Genomic DNA, 22,861 nt, shown 5'->3' with positions numbered 1-22,861 from the left:
TTGTCAGTATAATGTGACAGGGTGGGGTATGTTGCATGGTGTCTTCGGTGGCATGCTTCAGTGATATAGCACTATAAAAAGGGCAACAGTTCCACTACACAAGAAGACACAACATGAATATACCGCAGTCTCCCAAAACACGCACCTCGCACAACATACACGCAACACACCGCATACATGGGAGGCTGTCCTTACATGACCATAGCTGTTAATAGGACGTTAATTAATCAAACAAACAAAGGTCATGTTTATAACCCATTTGTCTAATTCGGTTGAAAATATTTCCATGTTATGACTATTTTTGACTTTTTAGTGAAATTCGAGATGGCGCCCATCTTGATGACGTAAAAACCGGAAGTTCACCCCAACTTATGCAATGTTAACATTTTGATTTGTGATCAGTGAGACATAAGTGTTCTGAAAAAATATTGATTCGGAGGTTTTGAGGGGAGGAGGGGGGTTGCAAGTGTGACTCTCATGGCCCATGGCCAATTATCATTTTCATGTAGTAATATGACGAAGATACCCTCTAGGTATTGTCAATATGATGCCGGAGCTTTCTCTCTGTCATGTTTCAGCTTCACCAGTTATTTTTTAAAACTTTGTTAGTACATGCTGTCTCTCTTCGTTTTGGTCCTCATCATCATCCATATCCTCTATTCCCACTTTCTGAAGTTCGCATAGAAGTGATCTGGGTTGGACAGTTACCGTGTTAGTCTAGACATTGCTTACACGTACCAGAAACACATATACATATTTCTGCATGTACAACTTGATCTTTTCTGTATTGCCGTGGCTGGTATAAGAGACAACAGACGGGATGGCATAAATGTGATCGGGTATCGATGACCCAGCAGTGGAATTGATAAGAGCGCAGACTGGGGGACAATTCTGCTCCTTCTCATTCTCGGATCGTCCATGGATAGTTATAGGTTCTTCTTTAATTTTCGTGAGCTCCGTCAAAACTGACGATTACGTCACGGTGATCTGTAGGGGTGCAAGGGTCCTGTTGCTTTGTGTGGGTTGATGTTTTTAAGGAGTTTATCTATTCCTCATTGTGTAATGTTAATTTCAGGCATGACTGGGTGTGGTGATGGTCCTTATAGCATACCCCCTAGTTTTGAAAATCACCTTGTGAACAGGATATCTCGAGTTATACACCATTAACAGCAATGAAATTTGGCTCAGACATGTAGTTATAGATAAGGACGGAACTGATAAAACTTGGCGACAAACAGACATAAACTGTATTTTTGAGGAATTAAAATATATTTCATTCCTTCTTTGTCTTTAGTAATATTTAAATGAGAAACACAATGCATTATGGGAAATTATATGGCCGACGGAACCACTTCATACAAAAGAAATATAGTTTAAGAAAACATTAAGGCAATTAAGAAATATTCATTACTTTTCTATTCTTAAATATGTTACTCAAAGTGTCATGACATCATAATTACATGTACCTGTGTTGGATAATCTATATTCCCTGGACAGTGTCACAAGTCAGGTGCTAGATGCTGTTTATAGGCCTATATGTGTGTGTAAATGTGTTACATATACCATTTACTGTTAAAGGGAAAAACAATGGTTGAGAGTTAATTAATGTATTTTGTTATCAAGGCCCTGGGAAAGGCTCGACTGTAGCTGCCAATGCATTCCATTGTGCCGAGACCCAGCCATTACAACTTGTGCATTGTTATCTTAATTGTGAAATTTATATTGTGTTGAAGAAAATGAGATAAAAGATAAGTAATAAATTTCAACGTATTGAAGCAAATTCAGTTTACCTCTTATAACCAGGACAGCCAAACATCTTTGATTTTTTTGTCACCTATAATGAATTAAGCCCTCATCCAGCAGGTATCATTTAAAAGTCTAGTCAACTTAACACTTTGATTATACATAGTTGTACATGTGTGATACCGATAAGCAATCATACAGGAAAAAGTTTCCCCAATTATTTTTTATCATATAACAATATTCTGATAAATTTGAATAAACAGCATTGTTAAATTTTGAATTTCATTAAATTTTCTAATATTAAAGTTAAGTTGATGCTATTTGAATAAGTCCCAACAATATTCTTACTAAGAAGATGCTGCTTCTGCATACGCTCACACTAAAATCCTGCTCAGAAAAAAAAAACAAATTCTGCACAAATCAATTTTTTTTATAAAACTATTGATCTATATATAACTTAACATTTGATGAATGACATCTGTCTTGAAAGAATTTTATGATTGTTTTAATACCAACATTGATAACAATTAAATACCAGTGGTCATTTGAATTGTCGTAATTAATTATTAGTTTAAACAGTGCATATGAGTGATAATCAAAAATATTAGTCAAAACCAATCATTGAACATTAATTAACTGGACCATCGTGCTACGAGGCCATTGGCCTCTTGTTCTGGTATGGAGTGATCCTGTTCTATTGTGAAGGCTGATTTGAATTTTTCATTTAATTTCAGTTTGCCTTATAAGTGGTGTCTGTCATTAGGTGTCCATCCTTTCTTAGTGCTGTGATATCTATGTTCTCTTTTCTTGTTGTTTTGATGTATGAGAAGAATTTTTAGCTCACCTGGCCCGAAGGGGCAGGAGGGGGCGGGGCCCAATAGGGGTAATAGAGGTAAATCCTATAAATCGCTACTTGTCCTAGAGTTCTGCATGGATTGTAACCAAATTTGGCCACAAACATCCTTGGGGGAAAGGGAACAGAACTTGTATAAATTTTGCCTCTGACCCCCTGGGGCAGGAGGGGCGGGGCCAAATAGGGGAAATAGAGGTAAATCCTATAAATCGCTACTTGTCCTAGAGTTCTACATGGATTGTAACCAAATTTTGGCCCAAACATCCTTGGGGGGAAAGGGAACAGAACTTGTATAAATTTGTGGCTCTGACCCCCCCCCCCCCCCCCCGGGGCAGGAGGGGCGGGCCCAATAGGGGAAATAGAGGTAAATCCTATAAATCGCTACTTATCCTAGAGTTCTACATGGATTGTAACCAAATTTGGCCCCAAACATCCTTGGGGGAAGGGAACAGAACTTGTATAAATTTTGGCACTGACCCCCGGGGCAGGAGGGGCGGGGCCCAATAGGAGAAATAGAGGTAAATCCTATAAATCACTACTTGTCCTAGAGTTCTACATGGATTGTAACCAAATTTGGCCCCAGAAACATCTTGGTGGGTAGGGGAAACAGAACTTGTATAAAATTTTGGCTCTGATCCCCCCCTCCCGGGAGCAGGAGAGGCGGGGTCCAATATGGGAAATAGAGGGTCAAATCCTCCTATAATCGCGCTACTTGTCCTAGAGTTCTACCCACTGGATTGTATCCAAATTTGGCCACAAACATCTCTTGGGGGGAGGGGAAACACGAACTTGTATCAATTTTGGCTCATGACCCCTACAGGGGCAGGAGGGCGGGGCCCAACTAGGGGAAATAGAGCGGTAAATCCTATAAATCACTACTTGTCCTAGCCACGCGTCTACAATGGTATATGTACTATTCTAAATTTGGCCACGAATCATCCTTGGGGGTGCAAGGGGACAAGAACTTGAATTAATTTTTGGCTCTGAAACCCCCTCCCCCCCCCCCGGGGGGCAGGAGGGGCGGGGCCCAAATAGGGGAAATAGAGGTTAAATCCTATAAATCGCTACTTGTCCTAGAGTTCTACATGGATTGTAACCAAATTTGGCCACAAACATCCTTTGGGAAAGGTGAACAGAACTTGAATGAATTTTGGCTCTGACCCCCCGGGGCAGTAGGAGGGGCGGGCCCAATAGGGGAAATGGAGGTAAATCCTAATAAATCGCTACTTGTCCTAGAGTTCTACATGGATTGTAACCAAATTTGGCCCCAAACATCCTTGGGGGAAGGGAACAGAACTTGTATAAATTTTGGCTCTGACCCCCCCGGGGGCAGGAGGGGCGGGCCCAATAGGAGAAATAGAGGTAAATCCTATAAATCACTACTTGTCCTAGAGTTCTGCATGGATTGTAACCAAATTTAGCCACAAACATCCTTGGAGGAAGGGGTACAGAACTTGTGTAAATTTTGACCCCCCTGGGGCAGGAGGGGCGGGCCCATGGGGAAAATAAATCCTATAAATCGTACTTGTCCTACTGGATTGTAACCCCACAAACATGGGGCAGGAGGGGACGGGGCCCAATAGGGGAAATAGAGGTAAATCCTATAAATCGCTACTTGTCCTAGAGTTCTACATGGATTGTAACCAAATTTGGCCACAAACATCCTTTGGGAAAGGTGAACAGAACTTGAATGAATTTTGGCTCTGACCCCCCAGGGCAGGAGGGGCGGGGCCCAATAGGGGAAATAGAGGTAAATCCTATAAATCGCTACTTATCCTAGAGTTCTACATGGATTGTATCCAAATTTGGCCACAAACATCCTTGGGGGAAGGGAACAGAACTTGTATAAATTTTTGGCTCTGACTCCCTCGGGGCAGAAGGGGCGGGGCCCAATAGGGGAAATAGAGGTAAATCCTATAAATCACTACTTGTCCTAGAGTTCTACATGGATTGTAACCAAATTTGGCCACAAACATCCTTGGGGGAAGGGAAACAGAACTTGTATAAATTTTGGCTCTGATCCCCCCCCCCCCCCCCCTCCCGGGAGCAGGAGGGGCGGGGTCCCAATAGGGAAATATAGGTAAATCCTATAAATCGCTACTTGTCCTAGAGTTCTAACATGGATTGTAACCAAATTTGGCCACAAACAAGGAGGGGCGGGCCCGAATGGGGACAATCTTGGGGAAGGGGTAACAGAACTTGTATAAATTTTGGCTCTGACCCCCCTGGGCAGGAGGGGCGGGCCCAATAGGGGAAATAGAGGTAAATCCTATAAATCGCTACTTGTCCTAGAGTTCTACATGGATTGTAACCAAATTTGGCCACAACACATCCTTTTTTGGGGGGGGCAAGGGCAGGGCCCAATAAAATAGAGGTAAATCTAGAACTTGTAAATAAATTTTGGTAACCTTGGCCACCAAAACATCCCTTTGAAAGGAGAAACTGAACCTCCCCCCCCCCCCCCCGGGGGAGCAGGAGGGGCAGGGTCCAATAGGGGAAATAGAGGTAAATCCTATAAATCGCTACTTATCCTAGAGTTCTACATGGATTGTATCCAAATTTGGCCACAAACATCCTTGGGGGAAGGGGAACAGAACTATAAATTTTGGCTCTGACTCCCTCGGGGCAGAAGGGGCGGGGCCAAATAGGGGAAATCCTAAATCCTATAAATCACTACTTGTCCTAGAGTTCTACATGGATTGTAACCAAATTTGGCCACAAACATCCTTGGGGGAAGGGAACAGAACTTGTATAAATTTGGCTCTGACAGCAGGAGGGGCGGGGGTCCAATATGGGAAATATAGGTAAATCCTATAAATCGCTACTTGTCCTAGAGTTCTACATGGATTGTATCCAAATTTGGCCACAAACATCCTTGGGGGGAGGGGAACAGAACTTGTATAAATTTTGGCTCTGACCCCCCAGGGGCAGGAGGGGCGGGGCCCAATAGGGGAAATAGAGGTAAATCCTATAAATCGCTACTTGTCCTAGAGTTCTACATGGATTGTAACCAAATTTGGCCACAAATCCTTGGGGGAAGGGGAACAGAACTTGTATAAATTTTGGCTCTGACCCCCCCTGGGGGCAGGAGGGGCGGGGCCCAATAGGGGAAATAGAGGTAAATCCTATAAATCGCTACTTGTCCTAGAGTTCTACATGGATTGTAACCAAATTTGGCCACAAACATCCTTGGGGGAAGGGGAACAGAACTTGTATAATTTTGGCACTGACCCCCCGGGGGCAGGAGGGGCGGGGACCCAATAGGGGAAATAGAGGTAAATCCTATAAATCGCTACTTGTCCTAGAGTTCTACATGGATTGTAACCAAATTTGGCCCCAAACATCCTTGGGGGAAGGGGAACAGAACTTGTATAAATTTTGGCTCTGACCCCCCGGGGGCAGGAGGGGCGGGCCCAATAGGAGAAATAGAGGTAAATCCTATAAATCACTACTTGTCCTAGAGTTCTGCATGGATTGTAACCAAATTTAGCCACAAACATCCTTGGAGGAAGGGGTACAGAACTTGTGTAAATTTTGGCTCTGAAACCACCACCCCCCCCCCCCCTCGGAGGGCAGGAGGGGCGGGGCCCAATAGGAAAATAAGAGGTGAATATTCAAATTCCTTCAGAAAAGAAACAATGAACCTGTATTCAGAACATGACTTGACATTACAAACCAGGTGAGCGATACAGACCCTCTGGGCCTCTTGTTGGAATATTTTATGGAATAATCACATTCAAGATTTTGTGATAAATCGTTTAAAAGATTAAATATTTCAAGAACTCTTAAAAATAAAGTTGATAAAAACACGTTAGACCCATATTAGAGTATGAGTAACTGTACTATAAGTGAATCCAAACTACTTGAATCTGTTCAAATTGAAACAATGAAATTAACTACAGGATTGCGAAGTGGAACATCAAAAACCTCTATGTATTAGACGTTACAGACATAAACTTATTTTAATGTACAAAATATTAAATCATACGACACCTATATACTTATATGACAAAGTTAAACCATTTATAAATAATGATGTTCCACTTCACAATCTGAGGCACCATAGATTCTTTAATATTCCTCGTTTTAATAACAAATCGTTTCGGTTATAGCTATTTTCCTGATGTCATGCAAAAACTTTAGCGCCATCTTTAGGTATATTTAAAAGAAAATTGAATATTGCAAATCCCGTTCCTCTACTTACTACTCCTACTTTCTTAAATTATAACCCTAGAAAATTGAATATCATATATTGTCAACGAAGGAATAATACTAGTGATCTTAACAATGATTTTACTAACCACCTAATTCTTGATCCATCATGATCATGTGACTATCACACCGAAGACTCAAACCATTTCTGTTTTACTGCCCCAATTATATATACTTAAGAAATTTGATTAATTATATTCATACCAAAGTTGGTTTTGTAAGTACAGATTAACTCACTTCTAAATATATATATGATATATATAAGTATATGTCGTGCGGCATGGGACAGACGCGTGTCTAACCATCCGTCGACCCAGAGTCTAGTAGATCTCCTTAAACTTGTCCTCATCCTTAACAACTTCAAGTTTAATGACGACAGCTACTTGTAAATCAGTGGTACAGCTATGGGCACCAAAATGGCTCCTTCATATGCCAATGTATTCATGGGACACCTTGAATCTGCTATCTTAACATCAGCCCCAATCCAACCTTTCAGCTGGCTCAGATTCATTGACGATATTGAAATCAAATGGACCTCCAACCGACAGTCTCTCGATGAATTTATTGAACATGCCAACACATTCCACAATACCATCAAATTCACTGCCGACATATCATGAGATACCAATATATTTCTAGACACTAGATCCACCATAGTTGAAGGGGCCATTAGTACTGACTTGTATTCCGAACTAATTGATTCTCATCTATACCTCCGTCCCACCAGATGTCATCCCTCGCATACCACCAGAAGCATTCCCTATTCACAAGCGTTACGAATCCGTCTAATAGTGTCCGACAATTCCACTTTCGAACGCCGGTGCGAAGAGATGAAATGCCACCTTCTCTCTAGAGGATACAAATCGCATCTGATCGACCAAGAAATCGACAAGGTCCGCGCCCTAGATAGAGCCAATCTCCTCATATACCAAACCAGAACTGCCACTCAACGCAATCCTTGTGTGTTAACATTCCATCCTAACTTACCACATCTCCCTTCTATCCTTACGAACCACTGGAAAATCATTGAGTCATCAACAAAACTTAGGCGTATTTTCCCAAAGCCACCGCTACTAGCCTACCGTAGACCAAAAAATGTAAAAATGTAAAAGACCTTGTAGTGAGCAGCAAACTTCCTCCTCTTGCTCCTGCTGCACAAACGGGTTCATTCTAGACAATAAACGGTGCATGGTGTGTCTATACACAGCATCCACAGACACATTTGAATGTGCTATCAGCAACAGAGCATACAACATCCGACAGATCCAGCAATGTCATCTACCTCCTCTCGTGTAGGAAATGCACAATGCAATACGTTGGGGAAACCGGTGGTCCACTCAACGTCAGAATCAACAATAAACGCTGGTCTATCAAACAGAACAAACCTGACTATCCGCTTGCCAGACATTTCAACTTACCCATCCATAGTTAGAAAGACATATATATATATAATTTGGCCACAAATTTGACGTCACACGTGGCACGCTTTCCAGTCATCGCTCATATTTTAGCGTTCTGCCGAACAGCATGGATACATTTTTGTAGATCCGGCCTTCGGTTGCCACTGCCGAAGGGTAAATTGCGCTCCATTGTGCTGGATAGTTTAATATTTGTCTACTTTGTCCCGCTTTACTGTTCGTATTCTATTATGTAATCGTGTTCGTTTTGTTTGTCTTGATAAAGGGGCAGATCGCCTCGAAAATTTCACAATTTTGTTTTGTCCACACGGTTGGAATTCCTTCCTTGTCCCATATATATTATATATAAATATACATATGTATACTAATTAAGCCTTCCTCAAAATTCTGTTACTATGTTCTGTCGTCTGTCTTAGTCACTGAAAGGAGAATGAGTGAGTGTGTGTGAGCAGTTAATGATATAAACTAAATAATATTTTAATTAATTAATTGAATTATATACACCATCACGGAAAAGATTTATATAGGCTTAGCCTGTTCCATTAATATGTATTAAATTTGCATATAATAAAATTTGTTGAAATGAAATATTTTTTGTGTTTTCTGGGGTGACTCTTGCTGTTGCTCATCTTTTGATAAGTCTTTTAAAATTTGTTTTAGATATGCATTTCTAGTGCGTGTAGTTATGATTTGCATGCTAAAATGTATTTCTGTTTGAGCTCTTGGTCTTGTTTGTTTTTGCTCTGTGTATGTAGTTCTTTACAATTCTTCGTGAGTTGACGGATGGGTTGTGTAATCCATGGTAGTTTAGATTGATATGCGATGTGTTTTTTTTTTGTTGTTGTTTTTTTTTTCATACCTACACGTGTCATACTGGCTGGTCCAGAGCAATACACACATATCGCCTGAGGCTGTATTGCATGGCTACCATGCAATAAAGCCTCGTGACGTCACGGCATCAACAAAATATCTATTTCCTCGGTAAAATTTTAATATTTTTTCTTCACAAATATTACTGGTTTTACTATAAAAGATGCAAACAACGGAATTGGTGTTGAAAATATCATGTAATTTTTCATGTATGGAAAATTGACTTCCAGTCGTGGATTTCTTCGAATTTATTTCAAAATGGCGGGATATAATTGTTGTAAAATTGCAATAAAACGTCGAGGTATGAAAGAAAAATACTCTTTCATAAGTGGATTTGAAGGATAGGGATATTCAACCCTCGGGATCACAAAATGTTGCAAAACCCTCGGCAAGCCTCGGGTTTTACTACATTTTGTGACCCTCGTGTAGAACATCCCTATCCTTCATATCCACATATGAAAGAGTCTTATAATCTACTGAGTCATTAAGTGTGTTTCAAAAAATATTCCAGGGGTCTTCTATTGTTTGGTTTGTTGATTCCTCCGGTTATAGTACTGAAGAGATGTGTATATTGTTAAATACTCTTTCTTGTTTTACTTGTATACTTGTCTACATAAATAGAATAGCCTTCTTATCTTGTTGTTATTGTATACAGTTCATTGAACCCGGAAGAAACACACATCTTATTTGGATAAGGGCATCCGTTTAAACGCTCGAGTGTTCGGGATTCTGGAGTTCCAAATTGTATTTGGAGGTAAACAGAATGACCAGTTCTTATACTGGGGAGGAAAAGGAATACCTACCAGTACCGTTTACATCCAGCAAGGACGTATATGAGAAGGATAAGACACACTGGGTTTTGGGGGAGTACAAGGCAGGAGCTTTTGTGTTTGTGCACTGACCGTGACGTTGAGCGAAGGGTCAGGATGACGTCATCATGCACCGTCCGTCGTCGTGCGCCGTCCGCCGTCCGTAAACTTTTTATTCAAACGACTTCTTCTCAATAACCGGAAGGCCCAGGGTACTCATATTTGGCCTGTAGGTTGCTTGGATGGAGGGCTACCAAGTTTGTTCAAATGAATGACCTTGGCCTTCATTTAAGGTCACATGGGTCAAAAAGGCTAAAATCTTTAAACAACTTCTGCTCAAGAACCAGATGGCCCAGGGTACTGATATTTGGCCTGTAGGATGCTGGGATGAAGGGTACTGAGTTTGTTCAAATGAGTTACCTTGACCTTCAATCAAGGTCACATGGGTCAAATTGGCTAAAATCCTTTAAACAACTTCTTGTGAATAACTAAGAGGCCTAGAGACCTGATATTGGGGTTGTGACATGCTGGGATGAAGGGCTATCATATTTGTTTTTAAAAAATGACCTTGATCTTCATTCAGGATCACAGGGGTCAAAATGACTAAAATCTTTTAACGACTATGTTGTATTGTACCTATAGTCAGATGACCGGTAAGGCCCATGGGCCTCTTGTTTTAACGAAAATTTAAGACATATCCTCTAAATATTCTGTCCTTAAAACAAGTTATACACGTTGTAAAATTTAATAAACTTTACATTGGTGTTTCGTTTGACTCGATAAGACAAGTATTTGTTGAGAAAAACGGCTTTTATTCCCGGTTCATAGGCGTCTCGCGTGGTGTTTAGAGCTAGCAGACGGTTCTATAGGTAAGAAGATATAAGTAGTACTGGATACGTACTAGTAGGCTGAACTGAACAAGCTCAAGGAATATTACAGTGCTATGGTCAAAAGTCAGGGGTATGGAGTGCTGGCAGCATACGGTGCAAGTAAACAGTGTCGGGCAGGGACAGTGTCTCGAGTTAACCTTGTCGTGGTGGTCAGTTTAACTGTGTGCATGATAACGCACACGGCGTAGTGTATACACAGAGATCTAGATCTAGAGCGCACATGGTGTTACACGTGTAGTGACCAGAGACAGTGTTAAAGGAGAGGGCCCATGGCGCATTGTACAGTGTAACTTGCTACTTTTGGGAATCGTAATTATTTTGCTAAGGGAACGGTGTATCTTCCGGGTTTGTTGTGTACATACTGCTAGTAGAATAGTTAGCCATATTTGTAAATATTGTCTGCATTATAACCCTTTTGGTAGTTTGTAGTATTTGTTATTAACCGTGAATTTAGGGTCCAGGTCAGAACCTGGTACGAATCCAGGACAGAGTTAAATAAACTTGCTAATAACGGTGAAATCCGTTACAGTACTGAGTTTCATAAATAGTAAAAAAAATGGTACAATAATGTTAAAAATTTCGAGTCGTCAGTCGTAACATCATGATCGAGTTCCACAAGGGTCCGTTCTAAGACCTTTGCTAAGTATATATGTAGATTATCTAGCGGAAACCGTTCAGCCAGACCAAGGACGTATCTCACTTATAAATCCTTGGCCAGAAACAGTCGACTACATTTCGGAAAAAGACTTAAACGTTATAGATCAAAGGGTTTATAAAGGAGAATTTTTGTGTTCAATATTAAGCTTTGACAGCCACATTTAGGTCCTATAATTTGGAGGAAGCGAAAAAGACATTCTATGGAACAAGCCACGCAAATTCGTGAAGCGTTTTATTTTTTAACACTGTGATGGGCCAGAGAGGCGACGACCGCCTATGATAATAGACCTCGACGGCAGGTAACGGGTAACAGGTACATTGTAGGCCGCCTTAAAAATGTTCCAGTATGTAAAACTGTGTCGAATGCGCCGTTAAAGCGGAAGCTGATAAAATATGGCAACAATAAACATTACGGTGAATATGCGGAGACTAGATAGTTCGAATTGTGTCGTATACAATTTACGATGATATGTTGTCCAAGGCTGAATATGATTATCAGGTATTTCGGTATAACGACGCTATTTCTTAACCGTGCGACTGTAGTCGGGACTGTGGTTGGGACAACTCGGTACTTAAAAGCCGGAAGTGTCGTCAGTTCTGGCGCAAATTACATATCTAGACCTGCGTACCGAAACATCGTCCAACATCCACAGCATTGTAAAATGAAGCGCGGTGCACTGATCGTTTTTGAAGGAGGAGATCACAGTGGAAAAACAACGCAATGCAACAAACTTATACAGGCGTTAACATCAAAAGGACAACATACACAACTGTTTAAATTTCCAGGTACTAACGTCATGTAACCCAGACTGGCACACGTTTTTCTTATTTTTAAGCATCTATTTCTCAGTTTGCAATATAATTCCAATTTTTGTACCAATCTCATAAATAGAGCCTATCATCTGTCTGTTGGTCTATGTATGGAATTCTTCCTGCACGTGTTTCCATAAATAGCATCCTTGGATACAGGTCTGGAGCGCACCTGTTATCAACCAGGTGCGGGTACCCAGATTGGCACACCCAGGTAAAAACAGTGAGCATAGAAAAATATCGGGATATTTCAAATATAATTCGACTTTTATTGAAACTACAATACGAATATCAACAATTATTGCCATTGAACACTTTTCTCCATATGTATTTTTAGAATGATTTACGTCAAAATCAATGTTATCAATAGGCAGGTAAAATTTCATCTTTATGGTTATCACTTGCCTTTCTTACATGATTTTTACGACAATATTCATGCATATTTTGCCTTTTAAAGCTTTGTGTGTGTGGTACTGTTAAATAAACATATAAATGGTATAAGGGAGGTAACTCTTGGATTTATAAGTGCTATTCGAGCGCACCTTGGTTTCATTTCGCATGCCCACATTATCGCAGATGAAAATTTCCATACTAGAAAATCGACATCTATGGAGGATAAAACAGCTCTGAACTATGAAGCTACCAAATAACTGACAACTAAATTTATTAAATTTGTATTCTAGACATAGTTTATACCATTTCCCCGCTTTTTAGAGCAGACATTTGAGCGAAAAGAGGAAAACTAGAGTAATCGCACGGGGCAATATTTACAGTAACACTTGATTTCAGGTATTTTCTCAAGTTTATCGCTGTACAAAATTCCTCCTAGCAATGGTCATGTGGAAATATCACCATTAAAATATTTCATGATGATCAGGGAATAATTATAGCAACAGCTAAAAGAAAATTTCCAAAGTGAATTAAAACAAAAGCATTATTATCAAAAAGTGTGCCATTTTGGGTACCGTGCCAATTTGGGTAACATGACGTTAGGAAACAATTTTAACAGGTTGGGGACACTCCCGAATAGGCAGGATAAGTTAGTCCTGCATTTGAGTAGGCACAGTCCTGTGTTTGAGGGATACTTTTGTTACGCAAATGCATGATTCGGTGAAATGAAAATTGATAAAGTTGTTTTATTTTTTTTTCATAAGAAAATGATCGATGTGATTTCTTGTACGCCGTCTTCCCCTTACTGTACCCAGAAACATATACATAGAGATTGGAAACTCCTTCTTTGTCTTTGTTGACAGGCAGAGGGACCTCCGGTTTATAGGAATTTTGCCTTGGCTAACTTCTTTTAAGTGTATTCTTTTAAACATGGCATTTTTGCATCAACACAAGGTTTAAACTTTATATCATGGTTTGATGTGATCAGTTTTTGCGATTGATGTTATATAATATGACTTTTGAAAGCACGAAAATAAGCAATTTTACCTGGTTTCTCGAAAATCAGCCATTTAAAACCGGAAGTGCGTTTTATTTTATTAATAAATTAGTTAAAATATTATTTTTTTTCTATCCAAAATCATACTCAAACCATCTGAAAATTAGTGAACTTTTACAACATATCAAAGTTATTCTTTAATATTAATCTATTTAAGAGTTGATCTAAAAACCCCTAAGCACATACAGAGGTACATCTGCCGATCGTAAAATGGAGGAGTTGCCAAGCTCTATGTATATATGTTTCTGCTGTACCCAATCCCAGTACCAGGAATTAACGACGTTATATATGTTTCTTACATATTTCTCGAAAATGAAACAAGCTACTATACAGTAATAATTTTGATAGGTTAGATTCAGAATCCAATTTTACATCATTGTTTCAAATATCAAAGCACAGTTTTCTTAATTTTTCCGATAATTGCAAATATCATCCTCTTCCAATTTCAGACAGAACTTCTTCCATTGGCCAAATGATAGACAAGTACCTGGGAAACAAAGTGGATATAGAGGATCACTCCGTTCATCTTCTCTTCTCTGCCAACAGATGGGAAAAACAGTGAGCTGTGGCTTACAGTATTAATATAATATGATGCATGACACAGGGGTTTCAGTATCTTTCATGGGAGCCGGTACAATTGCAATTTCAGTGGACAGTGGGTACTTTCTATTCCATCTGTATGCTATCTAATGTAGTTTAGCCCAAATTAGGCGGTGCCACAGTCAGGTTCAACCGGCAAAAAGTACCAGGTACTGCCTGATATTGAAACCCCTAATGACATTCACAATTAAAACCAGATTTCAATTTCAATTAATTAGGTTTTACGCCAAAGTAGTTTTATAGAAAAAGGGTGCACTAATTATGGTCAACATGATCACATTGTCCCATGAGAATTACATATTGCATCTGTAAACATGATTACAAAGTTATCTTCCTTGTAGGAAGATATAAAAATAATAATGGACTTTATTTTTATTCGATTGCACATTGAGTCAAAGAATCAATCTTCTCACTTGTGGTTGAAGATATGAAATTTATAGTATTTACAGCAGAAAGATATGGATTATGATGTCATTGTTTTGGGAGTCAAACTAGTACTTGTCATTTTCTCTGAAAAATATTATATCACACTCAAAACCACATGATATCATAATCAATACCTCCTTACAAAGGCAGACAAATCTTTAATATCATATGCATACAGCATTAACACGCATACACATGTGGATAGTAACTCGAACTTTATTGGAAAAGTTAAAAGATATTGGTCCAACCTTAATTAGCTCGCCTATTCGAAGAATAGGGGGAGCTAATGTTGTCACCCTGGCGTCGGCGTCAGCGTCGGCGTCAGCGTTGGCATCCCATTTCACGTTAAAGTTTTTGAGCAAGTTTCTGTTTCGTCAATTGTGTGAGCTTAAGTCATCATAAATGTTTATGATTTTATTTTCCTAATGTGTATGGATGCTGAACGTGATAATACAACCAATTTGGGGCCCTTTAGGGGGTTTTTGAGTCTGTTAATTTGTCATATTTCCATGTTAAAGTTTTTGAGCAAGTTTCGATTTTGTCTATTGTTTAAGCTTAAGTCATCATAAATGTTTATGATTTTATTTTCCTAATATGAATTGATGCTGAACGTGATAATACAACCAATTTGGGGCCCTTTAGGGGGTTTTTGAGTCTGTTAATTTGTCATATTTCCATGTTAAAGTTTTTGAGCAAGTTTCTATTTTGTCGATTGTTTAAGCATAAGTCATCATAAATGTTTATGATTTTATTTTCCTAATGTGTATGGATGCTGAACGTGATAATACAACCAATTTGGGGCCCTTTAGGGGTTTTTTGAGTCTGTTAATTTGTCATATTTCCATGTTTAAATAGTAAATACTTGAACATCAACTTCTTCTGAATAGGCGAGCTTTGCTGTTCTCCAACAGCTCTTGTTTTCTTCTGTAATTGTAATTTGTAATCATCTATTCTTGCAGGTTTTTTTATTATTATTAAATGTCAGATGTCTTTTTATACATTGCAGGCCACAAATAATGAAACTATTGAACGCTGGAACGACGTTAATTGTGGATAGGTACGCTTTCTCAGGAGTGGCCTTTACTGCTGCTAAGCCAGTAAGTTAACAATTATCAGTATCAAACCCATTCAACTGCTTCACCCTTGAAGTCACATGTAGACTCTCCATCAAGGACTAGATCAGTCCATTATGAAACTTCATGGGGTGAATGAGTTAAAATATTTGTTTTTAAAGTGAACAGTCGGGCAAGGATGGCTAAAGTCGGTAAAAATGGTGTGAATGTATCCAGTATAATTTCTTATGAAATGGAAAAATATAATCTCTCGTCAAAATCTGTCTGCGTACGAAGAAATTAATTTAAAGTATGGAAATTCTAAAACGTCCTCCTGGCTCACTATGTCCGTGGTTACATTTCCATGCAGCCTCGCTTTCAATGCTTTCAACTTTTCTTTACTTTAATGGTCAGAACTGGGAAACTAATTAGAACTTGACCGTCGTATTAATATGTGAGAACTTTTGGAAGGCCAATGAACGCATTTAGACTGGTTTTCTTTGCCAGACTATTCACTTTAAGCTTTTATTATATTTTGCTAACTAGATAATGCCAGTAGTGTTTATATGGATTAATAAATCATAAGGTAAATTTGGAAGCAAGACTCAATCCAAAATTGAACAATTCTGATGAAAATTTGGCTAAATGGTAAGAAATTGATTACATTTTGATGGGATATGCTATGATCATCAAATTCAAGATTAACTTAATTTTTGACTAACTTAAATATTGACCCTCAGGTTTAATATTTTGACCCACAGGATTTAGAACCAAGTGACACTGACTGATTCTGATTCTACTGGATGCCCTGCAAGACGGAAAATATATCTTTCAATTGGCAGTATGCTCACAAAAAATGTGATTGGTATTACCGTAAAAGGTTTAAAGATACTACAGTATAACTTGTCTAAACTGGATGTGAATGGGACCAGTCTATTTGTTCGGTTTATACAGGTGTCCGGTTTATAGAGGATAGAACCTTATCACAATATGTTCACATGAAAATCATCAAAAGATTTTTTTGTATTACAGCACAAACATTTATTCTCATATATGTACATGGTAGAACTAGACACACAATTCCATCCTACGTTTTCTTGGTCTCTGAGGTGTACGATCCATTTCTCTCGGTGTGCTACATTCTAATGAACTCCCAGAAGTTATGTGTATGTTTTATTGTTAGAATTGACCTTGAAAAATTCACAAATACAATGTACATGTAACAAAACCGTCGAATAAAAAGTGAAAAGTTGTCACTATCACCAGTATACCGGAACAGGTAAATCCCCGTAGGCGCCTCATGATCAGTCCCATGTTGTGAAAACATTGCTCCAGGTTTGCCCAAGTTAATTTTACAAAGAAAGGTATAGTAACATTACCAAGACAGTTTCGGTTTTCAGAGTAGACAGGTTCCAGATTATGCAGGTTTTGGGTACTATAGTTTACCGGAACCAAACAAATTAATCGGTATAGACAAGTTTCCAGTTTATACAGGGTTCGGTTTAGACAAGTTACACTGAACTTATATATTTGATAATATTGAATCATTGCAGGACTTTGATATTGACTGGTGTAAACAGCCAGACATTGGTCTGCCTAAACCGGATCTAGTGTGTTACCTAACACTAGATACAGAGGCAGCAGCCAAGAGGGGCACGTTTGGAGGAGAGCGGTATGAACGCACAGATTTTCAGAAGAAGGTTATGAACAATTTTGAGAAACTTAAGGATTCTACATGGAAGGTGAGTGCTGCTTTTTGTGTTGCAATAATCTAGTTCTACGATACTGTAAACATATCTGGTATATTAATTATTTTAGCACCATTTGTGTCAGAAAAAATATATATATGTAAATGATAAAAAAGCTAATTGACTATTTTCATGAGCATAGCAGTACTGAATACAGAATCATTAATGGTTTTAACTTGTTTAAAATTAATTCAAATTTACTACACCAAAATAAGATGTAACATATATTTTTTTTACAACAGCATGTACATTTCAAATTGGCAAAGATAATTTTGTACACCAGGAATTTTTTTTTCAAGACAAGTACAAATTGGAAAAAAATGCACGGTTATAATAAATCAAAGAAAGTAGAGTTGATTTTGATTTAAATATGTTGTCTTTTGCTAAAGTTAACATTATGTTGTTATTTGATTAACAAGATCGTGTCAGTATTATAACTGGTATGACAGCAGTGTATTGTGAGTGTGTTATTATTACAGGAAATCAATGCCGATCAGAGCATCGAAGACCTTCACACAGAAATCTTGGATCTAGTTACAAAGACAATGGCAGCTGTGGAGGACAAACCTATCGGAAAACTATGGATACCAGAAGATTCGGAAACAAAATAAAAATGTGGAAAACTGTAGATACCATGCAATTCCAAATATGGACAGAATGATCTAAACATTTGATGATAAATTGATAATTATGATTGATTATGTTATTTATATTGAATATCAATATTCTGCAATCTGATATAACTAAAGACTCTGCTAAGTGCTTGATTTGAAATCAACATTAACTACAAATTAATTAATACTGAGTGAAGAAAATTTGGGGGAGGGGGGTAGGGGGTGTTACAATGTAAACTTTGTTATGTTCATTGCTGCCATATGAACTACAATTTTTTCATTACATACTGCGGTTGACTAGCCAGAGTAATAATTATTGATGATGCGTTTTAAAATCTGATCTATATAGAATAGTAGACATACAATTGAGCAATCTGTATTACATGCATGAATATTTGTATAAATCCAGTTGATAAATATGACATAACAATTTTATATCAATTCTGTCTGGAGTATTATCGTTTACGAGTTACTTCCCTTACCAAGGACCACGTAGAAACTTGATACGATACTTGTACAGTTGAATATTGTTTCTCCACTCCCAATCTTGAACTATTACGACTTCAAGATAACATTTAAGCAAGTGACTTTCACATTTAAGTACAAGGTCTTAGTTTACATTGTAACCACAAGGGGATTGCTATTAAAAATGCTGACCTTTTTACATGCAGTGATCGAACCACCCTGTGTTCTAAATAGATACATATTGTAAATTGTTTTGATATTAATGCAGTGTTTTTGCAATTTTACAGAAATATGTTTTTTTTTTAATTTCTTACATACATGTACTTGTATTGTTTAATTGTACAATATGCATTTAAATTAAATATATAGAGAACACTGGTCTCCCGAAAAATCACGAACAACGCCTTCTTCGCTGTCTTCCTCCGCGACAGACTTTCGGTGGTTTTTGGATTGTGTATGTTTATTTAAATTTTACGTAATTCATGCTAATGATCGATTATTGTAATCAAATGTTATATAAGGAAGGTAACTGTAAAAGAAAGTTCTTATAACGCTTATAAAGTTTTTTGTGTTGGATGTATTGACGAACAATACATTCTGAGATATTATTGCACAGTAAAATGTTAATTTGATCTGTCACTGGGAGTTTCTGTCTTTTGTTTATCGTACAACTGCGATATATTGAAAGGGAAAAGTACCAAATCTATCAACATAAACTTACAAAATATAATGATAATATAGATCTATTTATGTACGAGCAACTTAAAGTGACAAATGAACTTATATTTCCGTTTAATGTACGGTAGCCTTATGAAGACTTGCTAAAGTCCGATGTATTGCAGGAAGTTTTCTTGATGATAGCGTTCTTATGAATTCAAAAGAAATTTGACTGTTATAAGTAACCAAATAATGTACCCTTTACTTGACAAACGTATATGATCATGTTTTATTATAAGTCAAAATTGGGCAAAAGCAATACTCGCGATAAATGTTCTGCACGATAATATCTCGCCAACCAGTTACTGTTAGGCTTATGTAGACTTGCTAAAGTCCGATACATTACATGAAGTTTTCTTGATGTTAACGGCTAGCGTTCTTGTGAGTTTAAAAGAAATCCTAGAGTCACCCTATACAGTAATGAAATAATTTATCTTTTATTTGGCAAAAGTATGCTGGGCCATGATTTATTAGTCAAAAGTCGTAAAGCAACCCATGTTAGTTTTCTAAAAAGGAAACCAAAACATATCCGGAAATGGTAATATTTCTAATGTTATATTTTTCGAAAATATTCTTCAATGTTAAGAGGATATTAAGATACGAAAATGTTTACTTATTATTTTTTTTTGTCTTTGAAGAGACATTGATGAAATTGATAATTTAGCAATTAATAATAAGAATTATCAAAAAAATGATACTCAGATGAACTGACATAACACGGTTTCATTGGTGTTGAAATCGTTATTTCAAAAATAATTAAGAAATAAAATTTATTACAGTTATTTTCAGGATAATAAGTTATTCAACTTATTGTTCTTGAAAAACTTCAAATATCATAAAATAAATACGGGGGGGGGGTATATCGTCGTTAAATATTTTTTTTAAAACTCCAAAATTCAACACTGCACACTTAATTATGTATAGTTTACTAAATTTTATATTTAAATGAAAAAACAAGCCAATCTTTAATCCTTTCTTTGAGTCCTTCTATTCACAGCATATATGAGTGGCCTTGGCACTTTGATTAATTTTATGCAGATATATGTGAAATGTCAAATTAACAGTTCTAGAATAAATAGTTAGGCTGTTCCAAGTAAAATTGTTCTTCCTGGACCTTAAAAAGCAATTTACGATATGATCTGTAACTGTGAGGGATTGGGTTCAAAATTTAAAACGAAGAGGTAACAGCTAATTGCCATGTTGTGAATTAGGCTTTGTAAAACATATTACAAGAAATCATTATTTTATTTTATTAAACCAAAATCTTATTTACATTTTTCTGTAATGTTCTTCTCTTGGGGATCCGCCAATTGTACAACATTCCACTCCAACGAAAAATTCCAAGCCTAGACGGAAATAAACGATTTCACAGTATTTTACTATATCGTAGCGGTCCCTCAGATACTCTGGCCCTGACAACAGACTTTTAACATTATGGCCAACTAGAATGATGTCTAATTCTGGTGTCATAAAGAGTATCTTGTGGCTGAATTTGATAATCAGTAAATATATATTGGAAATAGAGATAAAATTTACTACAGTTAGTTAGATGAAATATGTTTCGGTATACCGATTTCAACATTGAACTACTTGTGATCATTAATTTTGTAGATCTTATTGCCAGAATGTTCTCTCTTAAGTGATCTGAAATTGTCAGAAATTCCAAATGTTAGATTTAATTGATAAATAGCTGATAACTTTTTTATCTGTGTATATTCTGGTGTTCCTGCAAATTTTAATGTTTTTGAGTGGTTTAAAGGAGTATTTGATAAATGACAGGAAACTTTCTTGTTTAAAAAGTGGAAAATGAATTTCATCAAAATAGCCATAAAATTTTTACATATAATTTTTACCCCAAGTAGGACCTATAATTTCGACAACCGATTCTTGTTGGTACATGTTTTCCTACACTTTCAAATTTTCCAAAACTTCAGGGGATCTTGTCAATTCATTTGTAACAATTTCCTGTAATAGTATCCTCTTAGATGTTTCTGACAAAGTGAAATATTTAGTGTCGGTCCGAAATCCCAAGCTGGACTTCATTTTGTCTTGTTCATTCAACAATCTCCACTGGTGGATTCAGCTGACATTGAATTGTTTTTCTGACAGTGAATGAGACTTAATTCACTTATCATGTGATACCTGATCATTGTTTCTATTGGACTGGAAGGAGGACTTTCCACAGCCAACATCAATGAAAGAATAACAACCTTTCCATCACCAGGGAGATCTAGTACCGCAGAACATACACTTGGGTATCACATGGTATATGAAGGAGTTACATTGGATGTGACTCACTTTTTTAATTGAGTACCACTGATCATGAGCTTTATATGAATGCAGTGTGTTGTGTCATGAATACGATCCACATGGGCCTTTTGTTATTACTCCTATGTGATATAACATCATCAAAATCCATACATTTCATTTATGTAAGCAAAAAAGGAGTTTGTGAAACAACCAGTCACTGTAAATAGTGGTGATACTATTTATATATAAGTAATTACAATTAAACCTTTTCATTGACATTTGGTTGTCTAGGATATGTGCCATTCCATTTAAATTGCAAAACTGTCTTTAGATATTCAATCCATACTTGGATTCGTACAACTTTTGATGTAAATTTTATTAAACATTGTCATGATTAAACCTGAATATTATGTTATTTTGTTGTGCCATTTGTTATAGTGCTATAACAAATACATTTGTATAATGAACTCTCTCCTTGACATTTCTGTACATAGAAAAGATGTACGGAGTTGATAAAGAATGGTCAAAGTTTTATATTCATAGCCCCTTTGTTAAGTTGACATTCTGACGGACAATATAGCGCCTTGCAGTTTTCTTCTCTGTCAGAATTAAAATGTCATACTTTGGTGTAGGTCAGAAGGGACTTGATTTGTGTTAAGCTGCTATCATTGAAGCCAGATAATTTTTCATACATACATGTTGGTATAAAATGTTTTTGTTTTAACGATATGCTCTAAGATCTAACAACTCCCCATTCAGAGTCATATCAGTATCAGAATCAATGATGTAATGGTGTTATGTAGGTAACTTATGTAACTGAAGAAAAATACATATTTGTCTGCTCCTGTTTTTGATAGAGAAAAAAAACACCATTTGTCAGCGGTGGAGCATCTTTAAATTGAGACCAATGGTCCTAATACATCCTCGATATTCCAGGGGTTCCGATCACTTACGATCTCTACACCCCTGGACTATCTCATAATGAAATTGAAGGCAGCTCAGCGGAAAATATTTGACCAATCACAGGCCAGCAAAGATTTCCTTTGAAGACTACAGAGAGAGTGAGGCCTAACATCAAAGCCACACAGTCAACCACAGTGTACCGTTACACGGCTTTCTTGATGTACATCAAATGACTAAATTACCTGTTCTAATCTGTTGCCTCCAGTTTTACTAAGAGATAGTCCAGGGGTGTAGAGATATTAAGTGACCTGGAGTTTCGAGGATGGTCCTAAAATAGAGGCAATGGAATGCTGGCTACTGCATGATTGAAGGCTAAA

At 37.4% G+C, this 22,861-nt stretch overlaps 1 protein-coding gene across 1 annotated transcript; it reads left to right on the top strand.

Annotated features, from left to right (window-relative positions):
• The first annotated feature begins 10,743 nt into the window (after nt 1-10,743).
• LOC138308279 (thymidylate kinase-like) lies at nt 10,744-18,408 on the top strand. The gene is made up of 5 exons (XM_069249270.1): nt 10,744-12,238; nt 14,159-14,267; nt 15,742-15,832; nt 17,341-17,529; nt 18,015-18,408. The coding sequence occupies exons 1-5, from the start codon at nt 11,917-11,919 to the stop codon at nt 18,144-18,146; spliced, it is 843 nt and encodes a 280-aa protein (XP_069105371.1). The 5' UTR covers nt 10,744-11,916; the 3' UTR covers nt 18,147-18,408.
• Nucleotides 18,409-22,861: the final 4,453 nt, after the last annotated feature.

This window comes from Argopecten irradians, chromosome 14 (genome assembly GCF_041381155.1).
Source record: "Argopecten irradians isolate NY chromosome 14, Ai_NY, whole genome shotgun sequence".
Classification (NCBI taxonomy): Eukaryota; Metazoa; Mollusca; class Bivalvia; order Pectinida; family Pectinidae; genus Argopecten; species Argopecten irradians.
Note: the sequence above shows the minus strand (reverse complement) of the source record. Positions and strands in the feature narration are given on the sequence as shown.

Excerpts from the sequence above, each read along its gene's own strand:
- LOC138308279 (XM_069249270.1), top strand. The coding sequence starts at position 11,917 with ATGATATGTTGTCCAAGGCTGAATATGATTATCAGGTATTTCGGTATA. Across the intron at positions 14,268-15,741 it reads GCCAACAGATGGGAAAAACA|GCCACAAATAATGAAACTAT; the intron begins GTGAGCTGTGGC and ends TATACATTGCAG. Across the intron at positions 15,833-17,340 it reads CCTTTACTGCTGCTAAGCCA|GACTTTGATATTGACTGGTG; the intron begins GTAAGTTAACAA and ends GAATCATTGCAG.